Here is a 17693-nt window from a genome sequence, read left to right as displayed (position 1 = left end):
CGTTTTTATGATGGTTCCAATTCCAATATTTTTTAATTAAAATCGTCATTCTTTCTTTCGATTTCTAGATTTAGATGAATGTTCTTACAATCCCTGTAAGAATGGCGCCACATGCATCAACACTAAAGGAAGCTATCGATGCTCATGCACAGACGCCTACGAGGGAAAGCGTTGCGACCAAGGTAATACACTAAAATTGTCAAGGCAGTTCATTAAGTTGACCTTCAGCGACGAGGAGAGTGCAACCGGCATGGTTCGAGACTAGTTAAGACTCGCTGTAGAGTATGTTGAAGCGTGGTGGCTAGTGGGTTGGAATCTGGATCGAGCTGTTCTGGTTCGAGCCCTTACGGCCGCGGTCATTGTGTTAGGCAAGAACGTTTGCTCTTGCAGTGCCTCTCTCCACTCAGAGGGGAGGGGGGGAGGGCATAACCCTGCGAAGGACTAGCATTCCATCAAGGGGGGAGTAAAAATACTCCTAGTGGATTAATGATTCAAAAAGTGGGTTTATCTCCAGCTGTATATATGGACCATTGGATTTCAACCATTCTGCTGTAAAGTTTAGGCAAACATGGCTTCAATATAAAGTTCAAGCTAGGATGTACGAGTCAAAACAAACGGACAGCAATTCAAACTTTGACTTTACCCCATGTGCAATGCCTAGTGGCCCAGAGTAGGAAATGATCCTGTGCAATCCATTTTCAACGCGAGTTATGCGCTGAAATTAGGCTGTAAAGTCGGGCAGCTTGATTTGTTATCTGGGAATAGTTGAAAAGTTGTATAGTTGCGTTTAGAGCATTGATGAAGACGAGTTATGACAGTGATAGAGAAAAAATGCGTTGCTGGCAACAGCAACTTCAACTGCGCAGCGTACATCCTATAACGAAGAAATAGCAATGCTTGTCAATAGCTTCGAACCACAAAAACCGAGAGAAAGCTTCATAAGGTAACAGCAATGATAAGCCATTAGTCTCCGAAACAATTTTCTTCTCCATAGATGCAGATGAATGTGTCAAAAACAACCCATGTCAGAATGGAGCAACGTGTACCAACTTACCTGGAGATTATCAGTGTTCTTGTCCAAATGGCTTTGAAGGGAAAAACTGCGACGAAGGTAACTCACAAATCACGTGGTTTATCTTAGATATCCATCTAGGTTGATTTACCTATTACTCTTACCACCTTGCTGATAGAGGACGAATCAAATTCAGATAGAAAGAGTATAAGATCTTTGCAGTTAAATATCATCTACTAAGGTAGTTACATTTTAGGATAATTTAATTGGATTTAGTTTCCAGGGGGAGAATGTCCGAATTGATCAATGGAAAAGATAAATTCGACTTTTAAAATCTTTCGGACTTATTTTCAGCTTCCTGAGTATTCTTGTGTCGGTCTGTAATTGGGAATCTTTTCTCGTATTTCCAGATATCAACGAATGTCATTCCAGCCCCTGTCTGAATGGTGGTACCTGCATGAACTTAATAGGCACATTTCAATGTCTCTGCGGATACAATTCCACTGGAGCACTTTGCGACCAAAGTAAGTTGACCTCTTTATAAATACTGCAAACACCAGTACATGGGGGCTTTCCATTCCATAAAAATTCAGCTTCGCATTTCCGGACAATTCCATGCAATGGCGAATAGAGCAGCATTTTCTAGAATTTCCGCAAAAGAGGAAAACACCGCAGGGTATACCCAAATGTTTGAAAATTTCTTACCGTGAATATCCGTTCCAGTTTTGCTGCCGGAAAATCCTGTATTGTTCGGTTGAACGGTTCGCTATTCAGGAATTCCACAACTTTTGTATTTTGCGGTTGTTTTGAGAGATCTTTTATTTCGAAAGTTGCGGAATTTTGGGTACAATATAAATGGAAAGCGCCCCATGACGACTGTGATGTAAACAAAGGCAATGTTTATATGTAAATCACCATTTAAGAAGACCTAGGGTTGAGTAAGTTTAAATGTTTACCATATTATTGGTATATTAGGGTTGGCGACACTCTTAATGTTAATGATATTAGTAATGTTGTCAACAATCCATTCTTCAAGCGATGCCAAATAAAATGGCAGAGATAAAATAAGACGACTTTTCGCACTGGTTCCTTTGGAACGAAAAATTACGGCGGTATGGCATTGCCAATTAATTATCCAATGCACTGTTGGCAACTGTTCATTTTACCAATTATGCAGCATGTACATCCCCTCTTGGCATGGAGAGTGGCCTTATCAAAGATGTACAAATCACCGCCTCTTCACAATACGATGGCAATCATGCCGCAATCCAGGCAAGGTTAAACTTTCAGGCAGGTGGAGGTAGAGCAGGAGGATGGTCATCTCGAACAAATAATGTCAAACAATGGATTCAAGTCGATCTTGCTAGTTACACAAAAGTATCACAAATAGTAACACAAGGAAGAAACGCATTTAACCAGTGGGTAACCAAATACAAGCTGCAGTACAGCGATGATGGAGTCAACTTTCACTTCTACAAATTACCAGGTCACGATTCTCCTAAGGTACTGTATAAAACATTTCTTAATCTCATTATTTTCTATTTTATTCACAACATAGTTAAGCTATATTATATGTCTCACTACTTATTTAGTGACATGGATGCATCATCACAACATGCAAGTTAACGTTTTTCAGCAGTGCGGGGAAGACTTACTTGGCAAACGACGAAGTTCTTTGAAATAAAAAACTTTTAATAAACCTAATCACATTGAAAGATTGTCAAACAGGCTTTATTCCTAATTGCCGTCCAGATATCTAATTATTTTTCCGCATTCACGTCATTGAACATTTTCATGTACCCCAAGTTATGAAATTATTTATTGACTGAATTTCAGGAATTCCATGCAAATCAAGACAGCGACACACCTGTATCCCACCAACTCAGCCCACCCATCTCAGCCCGCTACATACGACTTCGGCCAACAGTGTGGCACAATCATATTTCAATGAGAATGGAGCTTTATGGCTGTCCAGGTATCTCAATGATTACTCCTTAAGTACTTCCACGTATAGAAACAGTATGAATTTGCATCCCTTCCTCTACAAAGTCTCAGGATGGGAAGATTACCGGTATACAGAGAGAAGACTGGCTTATCATGAATTCATTTTGGTAGCTGCCAGCGGGTAATAGGATTTTCGTACAAAGTCGTAAAAAACAAATCTAATCTTTTATTTCGTAAGCCAAGTATTTGTTTGTATAAGAACTATTTTCGGTCGCTTTCAGTGATATGGTTGTTTTTCTTTCAAAACACAGCGTGCCTGAAACCCCTGGGGATGGAAAGTGGTCTCATCGAAGATTCTCAAATCACCGCCTCTTCACAATTCGATGACAATCATGCAGCAATCCAGGGTAGGCTGAACTTCCTGGCTGCTGGAGCTAAAGCAGGAGGATGGTCATCTCGAACAAATGATGCCAAACAATGGATTGAAGTCGATCTTGTTAGTTATACCAAAGTAACACAGATAGTGACACAAGGAAGAAACGCATTTAACCAGTGGGTAACCAAATACAAGCTGCAATACAGCGATGATGGAGTCAACTTCCACTTTTATCAACTACCAGGCCAAAATTCACCTGAGGTATTAAACATTTCTTTATCTTGTAATTGTCTATCTTCTTGACTATATAGTTAACCTATAATAGAGCGCTGACAACTAGTTCAGCGACATGGCTGCAAAGCAGTATGTCGCATTTACATTTTGTGTGAAAAATAGAGCTAACACGGCATGCATGTTGCTCTTATTAGGGCATTGGGGTGCAGACTTTCTCAGTAACCGAGAAGGTTATGTGACATAGAAAGTATGTGATCCAATTAACTGCCTCAAGCGTTTAACAAACAGTAGTGCTTCCTTTTGGACCTTGGAATACTTAATTCTTCTTCTAAGTCGCTGGAAATGTTCTAGTACACTCATTTATGCAATTGTTCATTGACTGAATTTCAGGAATTCCATGCAAATCAAGACAGCGACACACCTGTATCCCACCAACTCAGCCCACCCATCTCAGCCCGCTACATACGACTTCGGCCAACAGTGTGGCACAATCATATTTCAATGAGAATGGAGCTTTATGGCTGTCCAGGTATCTCAATGATTACTCCTTAAGTACTTCCACGTATAGAAACAGTATGAATTTGCATCCCTTCCTCTACAAAGTCTCAGGATGGGGAGATTAGCAGAATACAGAGAGAAGACTGGCTTATCATGAATTCATTTTGGTAGCTGCCAGCGGGTAATAGGATTTTCGTACAAAGTCGTAAAAAACAAATCTAATCTTTTATTTCGTAAGCCAAGTATTTGTTTGTATAAGAACTATTTTCGGTCGCTTTCAGTGATATGGTTGTTTTTCTTTCAAAACACAGCGTGCCTGAAACCCCTGGGGATGGAAAGTGGTCTCATCGAAGATTCTCAAATCACCGCCTCTTCACAATTCGATGACAATCATGCAGCAATCCAGGGTAGGCTGAACTTCCTGGCTGCTGGAGCTAAAGCAGGAGGATGGTCATCTCGAACAAATGATGCCAAACAATGGATTGAAGTCGATCTTGTTAGTTATACCAAAGTAACACAGATAGTGACACAAGGAAGAAACGCATTTAACCAGTGGGTAACCAAATACAAGCTGCAATACAGCGATGATGGAGTCAACTTCCACTTTTATCAACTACCAGGCCAAAATTCACCTGAGGTATTAAACATTTCTTTATCTTGTAATTGTCTATCTTCTTGACTATATAGTTAACCTATAATAGAGCGCTGACAACTAGTTCAGCGACATGGCTGCAAAGCAGTATGTCGCATTTACATTTTGTGTGAAAAATAGAGCTAACACGGCATGCATGTTGCTCTTATTAGGGCATTGGGGTGCAGACTTTCTCAGTAACCGAGAAGGTTATGTGACATAGAAAGTATGTGATCCAATTAACTGCCTCAAGCGTTTAACAAACAGTAGTGCTTCCTTTTGGACCTTGGAATACTTAATTCTTCTTCTAAGTCGCTGGAAATGTTCTAGTACACTCATTTATGCAATTGTTCATTGACTGAATTTCAGGAATTCCATGCAAATCAAGACAGCGACACACCTGTATCCCACCAACTCAGCCCACCCATCTCAGCCCGCTACATACGACTTCGGCCAACAGTGTGGCACAATCATATTTCAATGAGAATGGAGCTTTATGGCTGTCCAGGTATCTCAATGATTACTCCTTAAGTACTTCCACGTATAGAAACAGTATGAATTTGCATCCCTTCCTCTACAAAGTCTCAGGATGGGGAGATTAGCAGAATACAGAGAGAAGACTGGCTTATCATGAATTCATTTTGGTAGCTGCCAGCGGGTAATAGGATTTTCGTACAAAGTCGTAAAAAACAAATCTAATCTTTTATTTCGTAAGCCAAGTATTTGTTTGTATAAGAACTATTTTCGGTCGCTTTCAGTGATATGGTTGTTTTTCTTTCAAAACACAGCGTGCCTGAAACCCCTGGGGATGGAAAGTGGTCTCATCGAAGATTCTCAAATCACCGCCTCTTCACAATTCGATGACAATCATGCAGCAATCCAGGGTAGGCTGAACTTCCTGGCTGCTGGAGCTAAAGCAGGAGGATGGTCATCTCGAACAAATGATGCCAAACAATGGATTGAAGTCGATCTTGTTAGTTATACCAAAGTAACACAGATAGTGACACAAGGAAGAAACGCATTTAACCAGTGGGTAACCAAATACAAGCTGCAATACAGCGATGATGGAGTCAACTTCCACTTTTATCAACTACCAGGCCAAAATTCACCTGAGGTATTAAACATTTCTTTATCTTGTAATTGTCTATCTTCTTGACTATATAGTTAACCTATAATAGAGCGCTGACAACTAGTTCAGCGACATGGCTGCAAAGCAGTATGTCGCATTTACATTTTGTGTGAAAAATAGAGCTAACACGGCATGCATGTTGCTCTTATTAGGGCATTGGGGTGCAGACTTTCTCAGTAACCGAGAAGGTTATGTGACATAGAAAGTATGTGATCCAATTAACTGCCTCAAGCGTTTAGATTTCAGATTCAGATTTTTATTAATTGACACTATTTACAGACATATTTCACTATCGCACACTATTACAAAAAATTCATTAATTAAAATAAGGAAAATATAATAATAATAAAACCAAAACAAAATGTGCTCAGTGACCAAAGAAGCATATGCTATCGTGTTGGTCACTGACACGTTCAAAAATAAAAGACAAGACACATCAATTAATAGAAACAATGCAATAAAGGAAGTAAAATGTGAATAACAAAAGTATTCGAAATAAACAAGTTAAATGAATAAATCATAATGCTGAAGAGTAATATTGAGTATTTAAAAGGTATAGTTTATATTGCTTATAAAAGGAAGTGTAAGGCAGTTTTTTAAATTCTGTTGGAATAATTTCCCAAAGTTTTGATGTACCAAAAGAGAAAGTAGAGGACCCATAGTTATTATTTACTTTTGGCCTATGAAAATTCATTTAACAAACAGTAGTGCTTCCTTTTGGACCTTGGAATACTTAATTCTTCTTCTAAGTCGCTGGAAATGTTCTAGTACACTCATTTATGCAATTGTTCATTGACTGAATTTCAGGAATTCCATGCAAATCAAGACAGCGACACACCTGTATCCCACCAACTCAGCCCACCCATCTCAGCCCGCTACATACGACTTCGGCCAACAGTGTGGCACAATCATATTTCAATGAGAATGGAGCTTTATGGCTGTCCAGGTATCTCAATGATTACTCCTTAAGTACTTCCACGTATAGAAACAGTATGAATTTGCATCCCTTCCTCTACAAAGTCTCAGGATGGGGAGATTAGCAGAATACAGAGAGAAGACTGGCTTATCATGAATTCATTTTGGTAGCTGCCAGCGGATAATAAGATTTTCGTACAAAGTCGTAAAAAACAAATCTAATCTTTTATTTCGTAAGCCAAGTATTTGTTTGTATAAGAACTATTTTCGGTCGCTTTCAGTGATATGGTTGTTTTTCTTTCAAAACACAGCGTGCCTGAAACCCCTGGGGATGGAAAGTGGTCTCATCGAAGATTCTCAAATCACCGCCTCTTCACAATTCGATGACAATCATGCAGCAATCCAGGGTAGGCTGAACTTCCTGGCTGCTGGAGCTAAAGCAGGAGGATGGTCATCTCGAACAAATGATGCCAAACAATGGATTGAAGTCGATCTTGTTAGTTATACCAAAGTAACACAGATAGTGACACAAGGAAGAAACGCATTTAACCAGTGGGTAACCAAATACAAGCTGCAATACAGCGATGATGGAGTCAACTTCCACTTTTATCAACTACCAGGCCAAAATTCACCTGAGGTATTAAACATTTCTTTATCTTGTAATTGTCTATCTTCTTGACTATATAGTTAACCTATAATAGAGCGCTGACAACTAGTTCAGCGACATGGCTGCAAAGCAGTATGTCGCATTTACATTTTGTGTGAAAAATAGAGCTAACACGGCATGCATGTTGCTCTTATTAGGGCATTGGGGTGCAGACTTTCTCAGTAACCGAGAAGGTTATGTGACATAGAAAGTGTGTGATCCAATTAACTGCCTCAAGCGTTTAACAAACAGTAGTGCTTCCTTTTGGACCTTGGAATACTTAATTCTTCTTCTAAGTCGCTGGAAATGTTCTAGTACACTCATTTATGCAATTGTTCATTGACTGAATTTCAGGAATTCCATGCAAATCAAGACAGCGACACACCTGTATCCCACCAACTCAGCCCACCCATCTCAGCCCGCTACATACGACTTCGGCCAACAGTGTGGCACAATCATATTTCAATGAGAATGGAGCTTTATGGCTGTCCAGGTATCTCAATGATTACTCCTTAAGTACTTCCACGTATAGAAACAGTATGAATTTGCATCCCTTCCTCTACAAAGTCTCAGGATGGGGAGATTAGCAGAATACAGAGAGAAGACTGGCTTATCATGAATTCATTTTGGTAGCTGCCAGCGGGTAATAGGATTTTCGTACAAAGTCGTAAAAAACAAATCTAATCTTTTATTTCGTAAGCCAAGTATTTGTTTGTATAAGAACTATTTTCGGTCGCTTTCAGTGATATGGTTGTTTTTCTTTCAAAACACAGCGTGCCTGAAACCCCTGGGGATGGAAAGTGGTCTCATCGAAGATTCTCAAATCACCGCCTCTTCACAATTCGATGACAATCATGCAGCAATCCAGGGTAGGCTGAACTTCCTGGCTGCTGGAGCTAAAGCAGGAGGATGGTCATCTCGAACAAATGATGCCAAACAATGGATTGAAGTCGATCTTGTTAGTTATACCAAAGTAACACAGATAGTGACACAAGGAAGAAACGCATTTAACCAGTGGGTAACCAAATACAAGCTGCAATACAGCGATGATGGAGTCAACTTCCACTTTTATCAACTACCAGGCCAAAATTCACCTGAGGTATTAAACATTTCTTTATCTTGTAATTGTCTATCTTCTTGACTATATAGTTAACCTATAATAGAGCGCTGACAACTAGTTCAGCGACATGGCTGCAAAGCAGTATGTCGCATTTACATTTTGTGTGAAAAATAGAGCTAACACGGCATGCATGTTGCTCTTATTAGGGCATTGGGGTGCAGACTTTCTCAGTAACCGAGAAGGTTATGTGACATAGAAAGTATGTGATCCAATTAACTGCCTCAAGCGTTTAACAAACAGTAGTGCTTCCTTTTGGACCTTGGAATACTTAATTCTTCTTCTAAGTCGCTGGAAATGTTCTAGTACACTCATTTATGCAATTGTTCATTGACTGAATTTCAGGAATTCCATGCAAATCAAGACAGCGACACACCTGTATCCCACCAACTCAGCCCACCCATCTCAGCCCGCTACATACGACTTCGGCCAACAGTGTGGCACAATCATATTTCAATGAGAATGGAGCTTTATGGCTGTCCAGGTATCTCAATGATTACTCCTTAAGTACTTCCACGTATAGAAACAGTATGAATTTGCATCCCTTCCTCTACAAAGTCTCAGGATGGGGAGATTAGCAGAATACAGAGAGAAGACTGGCTTATCATGAATTCATTTTGGTAGCTGCCAGCGGGTAATAGGATTTTCGTACAAAGTCGTAAAAAACAAATCTAATCTTTTATTTCGTAAGCCAAGTATTTGTTTGTATAAGAACTATTTTCGGTCGCTTTCAGTGATATGGTTGTTTTTCTTTCAAAACACAGCGTGCCTGAAACCCCTGGGGATGGAAAGTGGTCTCATCGAAGATTCTCAAATCACCGCCTCTTCACAATTCGATGACAATCATGCAGCAATCCAGGGTAGGCTGAACTTCCTGGCTGCTGGAGCTAAAGCAGGAGGATGGTCATCTCGAACAAATGATGCCAAACAATGGATTGAAGTCGATCTTGTTAGTTATACCAAAGTAACACAGATAGTGACACAAGGAAGAAACGCATTTAACCAGTGGGTAACCAAATACAAGCTGCAATACAGCGATGATGGAGTCAACTTCCACTTTTATCAACTACCAGGCCAAAATTCACCTGAGGTATTAAACATTTCTTTATCTTGTAATTGTCTATCTTCTTGACTATATAGTTAACCTATAATAGAGCGCTGACAACTAGTTCAGCGACATGGCTGCAAAGCAGTATGTCGCATTTACATTTTGTGTGAAAAATAGAGCTAACACGGCATGCATGTTGCTCTTATTAGGGCATTGGGGTGCAGACTTTCTCAGTAACCGAGAAGGTTATGTGACATAGAAAGTATGTGATCCAATTAACTGCCTCAAGCGTTTAACAAACAGTAGTGCTTCCTTTTGGACCTTGGAATACTTAATTCTTCTTCTAAGTCGCTGGAAATGTTCTAGTACACTCATTTATGCAATTGTTCATTGACTGAATTTCAGGAATTCCATGCAAATCAAGACAGCGACACACCTGTATCCCACCAACTCAGCCCACCCATCTCAGCCCGCTACATACGACTTCGGCCAACAGTGTGGCACAATCATATTTCAATGAGAATGGAGCTTTATGGCTGTCCAGGTATCTCAATGATTACTCCTTAAGTACTTCCACGTATAGAAACAGTATGAATTTGCATCCCTTCCTCTACAAAGTCTCAGGATGGGGAGATTAGCAGAATACAGAGAGAAGACTGGCTTATCATGAATTCATTTTGGTAGCTGCTAGCGGGTAATAGGATTTTCGTACAAAGTCGTAAAAAACAAATCTAATCTTTTATTTCGTAAGCCAAGTATTTGTTTGTATAAGAACTATTTTCGGTCGCTTTCAGTGATATGGTTGTTTTTCTTTCAAAACACAGCGTGCCTGAAACCCCTGGGGATGGAAAGTGGTCTCATCGAAGATTCTCAAATCACCGCCTCTTCACAATTCGATGACAATCATGCAGCAATCCAGGGTAGGCTGAACTTCCTGGCTGCTGGAGCTAAAGCAGGAGGATGGTCATCTCGAACAAATGATGCCAAACAATGGATTGAAGTCGATCTTGTTAGTTATACCAAAGTAACACAGATAGTGACACAAGGAAGAAACGCATTTAACCAGTGGGTAACCAAATACAAGCTGCAATACAGCGATGATGGAGTCAACTTCCACTTTTATCAACTACCAGGCCAAAATTCACCTGAGGTATTAAACATTTCTTTATCTTGTAATTGTCTATCTTCTTGACTATATAGTTAACCTATAATAGAGCGCTGACAACTAGTTCAGCGACATGGCTGCAAAGCAGTATGTCGCATTTACATTTTGTGTGAAAAATAGAGCTAACACGGCATGCATGTTGCTCTTATTAGGGCATTGGGGTGCAGACTTTCTCAGTAACCGAGAAGGTTATGTGACATAGAAAGTATGTGATCCAATTAACTGCCTCAAGCGTTTAACAAACAGTAGTGCTTCCTTTTGGACCTTGGAATACTTAATTCTTCTTCTAAGTCGCTGGAAATGTTCTAGTACACTCATTTATGCAATTGTTCATTGACTGAATTTCAGGAATTCCATGCAAATCAAGACAGCGACACACCTGTATCCCACCAACTCAGCCCACCCATCTCAGCCCGCTACATACGACTTCGGCCAACAGTGTGGCACAATCATATTTCAATGAGAATGGAGCTTTATGGCTGTCCAGGTATCTCAATGATTACTCCTTAAGTACTTCCACGTATAGAAACAGTATGAATTTGCATCCCTTCCTCTACAAAGTCTCAGGATGGGGAGATTAGCAGAATACAGAGAGAAGACTGGCTTATCATGAATTCATTTTGGTAGCTGCCAGCGGGTAATAGGATTTTCGTACAAAGTCGTAAAAAACAAATCTAATCTTTTATTTCGTAAGCCAAGTATTTGTTTGTATAAGAACTATTTTCGGTCGCTTTCAGTGATATGGTTGTTTTTCTTTCAAAACACAGCGTGCCTGAAACCCCTGGGGATGGAAAGTGGTCTCATCGAAGATTCTCAAATCACCGCCTCTTCACAATTCGATGACAATCATGCAGCAATCCAGGGTAGGCTGAACTTCCTGGCTGCTGGAGCTAAAGCAGGAGGATGGTCATCTCGAACAAATGATGCCAAACAATGGATTGAAGTCGATCTTGTTAGTTATACCAAAGTAACACAGATAGTGACACAAGGAAGAAACGCATTTAACCAGTGGGTAACCAAATACAAGCTGCAATACAGCGATGATGGAGTCAACTTCCACTTTTATCAACTACCAGGCCAAAATTCACCTGAGGTATTAAACATTTCTTTATCTTGTAATTGTCTATCTTCTTGACTATATAGTTAACCTATAATAGAGCGCTGACAACTAGTTCAGCGACATGGCTGCAAAGCAGTATGTCGCATTTACATTTTGTGTGAAAAATAGAGCTAACACGGCATGCATGTTGCTCTTATTAGGGCATTGGGGTGCAGACTTTCTCAGTAACCGAGAAGGTTATGTGACATAGAAAGTGTGTGATCCAATTAACTGCCTCAAGCGTTTAACAAACAGTAGTGCTTCCTTTTGGACCTTGGAATACTTAATTCTTCTTCTAAGTCGCTGGAAATGTTCTAGTACACTCATTTATGCAATTGTTCATTGACTGAATTTCAGGAATTCCATGCAAATCAAGACAGCGACACACCTGTATCCCACCAACTCAGCCCACCCATCTCAGCCCGCTACATACGACTTCGGCCAACAGTGTGGCACAATCATATTTCAATGAGAATGGAGCTTTATGGCTGTCCAGGTATCTCAATGATTACTCCTTAAGTACTTCCACGTATAGAAACAGTATGAATTTGCATCCCTTCCTCTACAAAGTCTCAGGATGGGGAGATTAGCAGAATACAGAGAGAAGACTGGCTTATCATGAATTCATTTTGGTAGCTGCCAGCGGGTAATAGGATTTTCGTACAAAGTCGTAAAAAACAAATCTAATCTTTTATTTCGTAAGCCAAGTATTTGTTTGTATAAGAACTATTTTCGGTCGCTTTCAGTGATATGGTTGTTTTTCTTTCAAAACACAGCGTGCCTGAAACCCCTGGGGATGGAAAGTGGTCTCATCGAAGATTCTCAAATCACCGCCTCTTCACAATTCGATGACAATCATGCAGCAATCCAGGGTAGGCTGAACTTCCTGGCTGCTGGAGCTAAAGCAGGAGGATGGTCATCTCGAACAAATGATGCCAAACAATGGATTGAAGTCGATCTTGTTAGTTATACCAAAGTAACACAGATAGTGACACAAGGAAGAAACGCATTTAACCAGTGGGTAACCAAATACAAGCTGCAATACAGCGATGATGGAGTCAACTTCCACTTTTATCAACTACCAGGCCAAAATTCACCTGAGGTATTAAACATTTCTTTATCTTGTAATTGTCTATCTTCTTGACTATATAGTTAACCTATAATAGAGCGCTGACAACTAGTTCAGCGACATGGCTGCAAAGCAGTATGTCGCATTTACATTTTGTGTGAAAAATAGAGCTAACACGGCATGCATGTTGCTCTTATTAGGGCATTGGGGTGCAGACTTTCTCAGTAACCGAGAAGGTTATGTGACATAGAAAGTATGTGATCCAATTAACTGCCTCAAGCGTTTAACAAACAGTAGTGCTTCCTTTTGGACCTTGGAATACTTAATTCTTCTTCTAAGTCGCTGGAAATGTTCTAGTACACTCATTTATGCAATTGTTCATTGACTGAATTTCAGGAATTCCATGCAAATCAAGACAGCGACACACCTGTATCCCACCAACTCAGCCCACCCATCTCAGCCCGCTACATACGACTTCGGCCAACAGTGTGGCACAATCATATTTCAATGAGAATGGAGCTTTATGGCTGTCCAGGTATCTCAATGATTACTCCTTAAGTACTTCCACGTATAGAAACAGTATGAATTTGCATCCCTTCCTCTACAAAGTCTCAGGATGGGGAGATTAGCAGAATACAGAGAGAAGACTGGCTTATCATGAATTCATTTTGGTAGCTGCCAGCGGGTAATAGGATTTTCGTACAAAGTCGTAAAAAACAAATCTAATCTTTTATTTCGTAAGCCAAGTATTTGTTTGTATAAGAACTATTTTCGGTCGCTTTCAGTGATATGGTTGTTTTTCTTTCAAAACACAGCGTGCCTGAAACCCCTGGGGATGGAAAGTGGTCTCATCGAAGATTCTCAAATCACCGCCTCTTCACAATTCGATGACAATCATGCAGCAATCCAGGGTAGGCTGAACTTCCTGGCTGCTGGAGCTAAAGCAGGAGGATGGTCATCTCGAACAAATGATGCCAAACAATGGATTGAAGTCGATCTTGTTAGTTATACCAAAGTAACACAGATAGTGACACAAGGAAGAAACGCATTTAACCAGTGGGTAACCAAATACAAGCTGCAATACAGCGATGATGGAGTCAACTTCCACTTTTATCAACTACCAGGCCAAAATTCACCTGAGGTATTAAACATTTCTTTATCTTGTAATTGTCTATCTTCTTGACTATATAGTTAACCTATAATAGAGCGCTGACAACTAGTTCAGCGACATGGCTGCAAAGCAGTATGTCGCATTTACATTTTGTGTGAAAAATAGAGCTAACACGGCATGCATGTTGCTCTTATTAGGGCATTGGGGTGCAGACTTTCTCAGTAACCGAGAAGGTTATGTGACATAGAAAGTATGTGATCCAATTAACTGCCTCAAGCGTTTAACAAACAGTAGTGCTTCCTTTTGGACCTTGGAATACTTAATTCTTCTTCTAAGTCGCTGGAAATGTTCTAGTACACTCATTTATGCAATTGTTCATTGACTGAATTTCAGGAATTCCATGCAAATCAAGACAGCGACACACCTGTATCCCACCAACTCAGCCCACCCATCTCAGCCCGCTACATACGACTTCGGCCAACAGTGTGGCACAATCATATTTCAATGAGAATGGAGCTTTATGGCTGTCCAGGTATCTCAATGATTACTCCTTAAGTACTTCCACGTATAGAAACAGTATGAATTTGCATCCCTTCCTCTACAAAGTCTCAGGATGGGGAGATTAGCAGAATACAGAGAGAAGACTGGCTTATCATGAATTCATTTTGGTAGCTGCCAGCGGGTAATAGGATTTTCGTACAAAGTCGTAAAAAACAAATCTAATCTTTTATTTCGTAAGCCAAGTATTTGTTTGTATAAGAACTATTTTCGGTCGCTTTCAGTGATATGGTTGTTTTTCTTTCAAAACACAGCGTGCCTGAAACCCCTGGGGATGGAAAGTGGTCTCATCGAAGATTCTCAAATCACCGCCTCTTCACAATTCGATGACAATCATGCAGCAATCCAGGGTAGGCTGAACTTCCTGGCTGCTGGAGCTAAAGCAGGAGGATGGTCATCTCGAACAAATGATGCCAAACAATGGATTGAAGTCGATCTTGTTAGTTATACCAAAGTAACACAGATAGTGACACAAGGAAGAAACGCATTTAACCAGTGGGTAACCAAATACAAGCTGCAATACAGCGATGATGGAGTCAACTTCCACTTTTATCAACTACCAGGCCAAAATTCACCTGAGGTATTAAACATTTCTTTATCTTGTAATTGTCTATCTTCTTGACTATATAGTTAACCTATAATAGAGCGCTGACAACTAGTTCAGCGACATGGCTGCAAAGCAGTATGTCGCATTTACATTTTGTGTGAAAAATAGAGCTAACACGGCATGCATGTTGCTCTTATTAGGGCATTGGGGTGCAGACTTTCTCAGTAACCGAGAAGGTTATGTGACATAGAAAGTATGTGATCCAATTAACTGCCTCAAGCGTTTAACAAACAGTAGTGCTTCCTTTTGGACCTTGGAATACTTAATTCTTCTTCTAAGTCGCTGGAAATGTTCTAGTACACTCATTTATGCAATTGTTCATTGACTGAATTTCAGGAATTCCATGCAAATCAAGACAGCGACACACCTGTATCCCACCAACTCAGCCCACCCATCTCAGCCCGCTACATACGACTTCGGCCAACAGTGTGGCACAATCATATTTCAATGAGAATGGAGCTTTATGGCTGTCCAGGTATCTCAATGATTACTCCTTAAGTACTTCCACGTATAGAAACAGTATGAATTTGCATCCCTTCCTCTACAAAGTCTCAGGATGGGGAGATTAGCAGAATACAGAGAGAAGACTGGCTTATCATGAATTCATTTTGGTAGCTGCCAGCGGATAATAAGATTTTCGTACAAAGTCGTAAAAAACAAATCTAATCTTTTATTTCGTAAGCCAAGTATTTGTTTGTATAAGAACTATTTTCGGTCGCTTTCAGTGATATGGTTGTTTTTCTTTCAAAACACAGCGTGCCTGAAACCCCTGGGGATGGAAAGTGGTCTCATCGAAGATTCTCAAATCACCGCCTCTTCACAATTCGATGACAATCATGCAGCAATCCAGGGTAGGCTGAACTTCCTGGCTGCTGGAGCTAAAGCAGGAGGATGGTCATCTCGAACAAATGATGCCAAACAATGGATTGAAGTCGATCTTGTTAGTTATACCAAAGTAACACAGATAGTGACACAAGGAAGAAACGCATTTAACCAGTGGGTAACCAAATACAAGCTGCAATACAGCGATGATGGAGTCAACTTCCACTTTTATCAACTACCAGGCCAAAATTCACCTGAGGTATTAAACATTTCTTTATCTTGTAATTGTCTATCTTCTTGACTATATAGTTAACCTATAATAGAGCGCTGACAACTAGTTCAGCGACATGGCTGCAAAGCAGTATGTCGCATTTACATTTTGTGTGAAAAATAGAGCTAACACGGCATGCATGTTGCTCTTATTAGGGCATTGGGGTGCAGACTTTCTCAGTAACCGAGAAGGTTATGTGACATAGAAAGTATGTGATCCAATTAACTGCCTCAAGCGTTTAACAAACAGTAGTGCTTCCTTTTGGACCTTGGAATACTTAATTCTTCTTCTAAGTCGCTGGAAATGTTCTAGTACACTCATTTATGCAATTGTTCATTGACTGAATTTCAGGAATTCCATGCAAATCAAGACAGCGACACACCTGTATCCCACCAACTCAGCCCACCCATCTCAGCCCGCTACATACGACTTCGGCCAACAGTGTGGCACAATCATATTTCAATGAGAATGGAGCTTTATGGCTGTCCAGGTATCTCAATGATTACTCCTTAAGTACTTCCACGTATAGAAACAGTATGAATTTGCATCCCTTCCTCTACAAAGTCTCCAGGATGGGGAGATTAGCAGAATACAGAGAGAAGACTGGCTTATCATGAATTCATTTTGGTAGCTGCCAGCGTGTAATAGGATTTTCGTACAAAGTCGTAAAAAACAAATCTAATCTTTTATTTCGTTAGCCAAGTATTTGTTTGTATAAGAACTATTTTCGGTCGCTTTCAGTGATATGGTTGTTTTTCTTTCAAAACACAGCGTGCCTGAAACCCCTGGGGATGGAAAGTGGTCTCATCGAAGATTCTCAAATCACCGCCTCTTCACAATTCGATGACAATCATGCCGCAGTCCAGGGTAGGCTGCACTTCCTGGCAGGTGGAGGCAAGGCAGGAGGATGGTCATCTCGAACAAATGATGCCAATCAATGGATTGAAGTCGATCTTGATAGTTACACCAAAGTAACACAGATAGTAACACAAGGAAGAAATGCATATAACCAGTGGGTAACAAAATACAAGCTGCAATACAGTGGAGACGGAATCACCTTCTACTATTATCAGCCACCAGGCCATAGTTCACCCAAGGTATTGCTATAATAACGCTAATACTGTATACAGTCCATGCATAGCGACCATTATCTCCTTGAAGAGAGTTTAAGACGTGAACTGACATACTGGAAAACCCACTGCTGTTTTAGGAAGCAAATGCAACAACCAAACCAGCTGGGAGTTGGACTCCAGCAACTCTGTGCGCGCATGAATGTGGTTTTCATGATCAAGGCGTCCTGTATACAGTATATGAAAGAAATTAATACAGAATATAAAAGAAATTAATAGTTTTGAGAAGACTCTTTTTAAAAATATGTTTTATAAGAAATAATTGAATTTTTAATTTAAATTGTTATTGTAAATAAGTTTTTTAATTTCTA

The 17693-nt window shown here is 40.2% G+C and overlaps 1 protein-coding gene across 2 annotated transcripts in view; it reads left to right on the top strand.

The window, feature by feature from the left end:
• Positions 1-17693, top strand: part of LOC145488420 (uncharacterized) — a 29546-nt gene that overhangs the window by 6223 nt on the left and 5630 nt on the right. For both annotated transcript variants that reach the window (XR_014049506.1, XM_081467287.1), the window contains exons 7-36: positions 69-182; positions 995-1111; positions 1423-1536; positions 2190-2515; positions 2849-2987; positions 3268-3593; positions 3957-4095; positions 4376-4701; positions 5065-5203; positions 5484-5809; positions 6632-6770; positions 7051-7376; positions 7740-7878; positions 8159-8484; positions 8848-8986; positions 9267-9592; positions 9956-10094; positions 10375-10700; positions 11064-11202; positions 11483-11808; positions 12172-12310; positions 12591-12916; positions 13280-13418; positions 13699-14024; positions 14388-14526; positions 14807-15132; positions 15496-15634; positions 15915-16240; positions 16604-16742; positions 17024-17349. Coding sequence is in view for 1 of the 2 variants with exons in the window: in XM_081467287.1 (XP_081323413.1) it covers positions 69-182; positions 995-1111; positions 1423-1536; positions 2190-2515; positions 2849-2987; positions 3268-3593; positions 3957-4095; positions 4376-4701; positions 5065-5203; positions 5484-5809; positions 6632-6770; positions 7051-7376; positions 7740-7878; positions 8159-8484; positions 8848-8986; positions 9267-9592; positions 9956-10094; positions 10375-10700; positions 11064-11202; positions 11483-11808; positions 12172-12310; positions 12591-12916; positions 13280-13418; positions 13699-14024; positions 14388-14526; positions 14807-15132; positions 15496-15634; positions 15915-16240; positions 16604-16742; positions 17024-17349 (6716 nt within the window). In the remaining variant the exon portion in view is untranslated. The remainder of the gene's footprint in view (positions 1-68; positions 183-994; positions 1112-1422; positions 1537-2189; positions 2516-2848; positions 2988-3267; positions 3594-3956; positions 4096-4375; positions 4702-5064; positions 5204-5483; positions 5810-6631; positions 6771-7050; positions 7377-7739; positions 7879-8158; positions 8485-8847; positions 8987-9266; positions 9593-9955; positions 10095-10374; positions 10701-11063; positions 11203-11482; positions 11809-12171; positions 12311-12590; positions 12917-13279; positions 13419-13698; positions 14025-14387; positions 14527-14806; positions 15133-15495; positions 15635-15914; positions 16241-16603; positions 16743-17023; positions 17350-17693) is intronic.

The sequence above is a fragment of the Orbicella franksi genome, chromosome 5, assembly GCF_964199315.1.
Source record: "Orbicella franksi chromosome 5, jaOrbFran1.1, whole genome shotgun sequence".
In the NCBI taxonomy this organism is placed as follows: Eukaryota; Metazoa; Cnidaria; class Anthozoa; order Scleractinia; family Merulinidae; genus Orbicella; species Orbicella franksi.
This window is presented reverse-complemented; position numbering and strand designations above follow the sequence as displayed.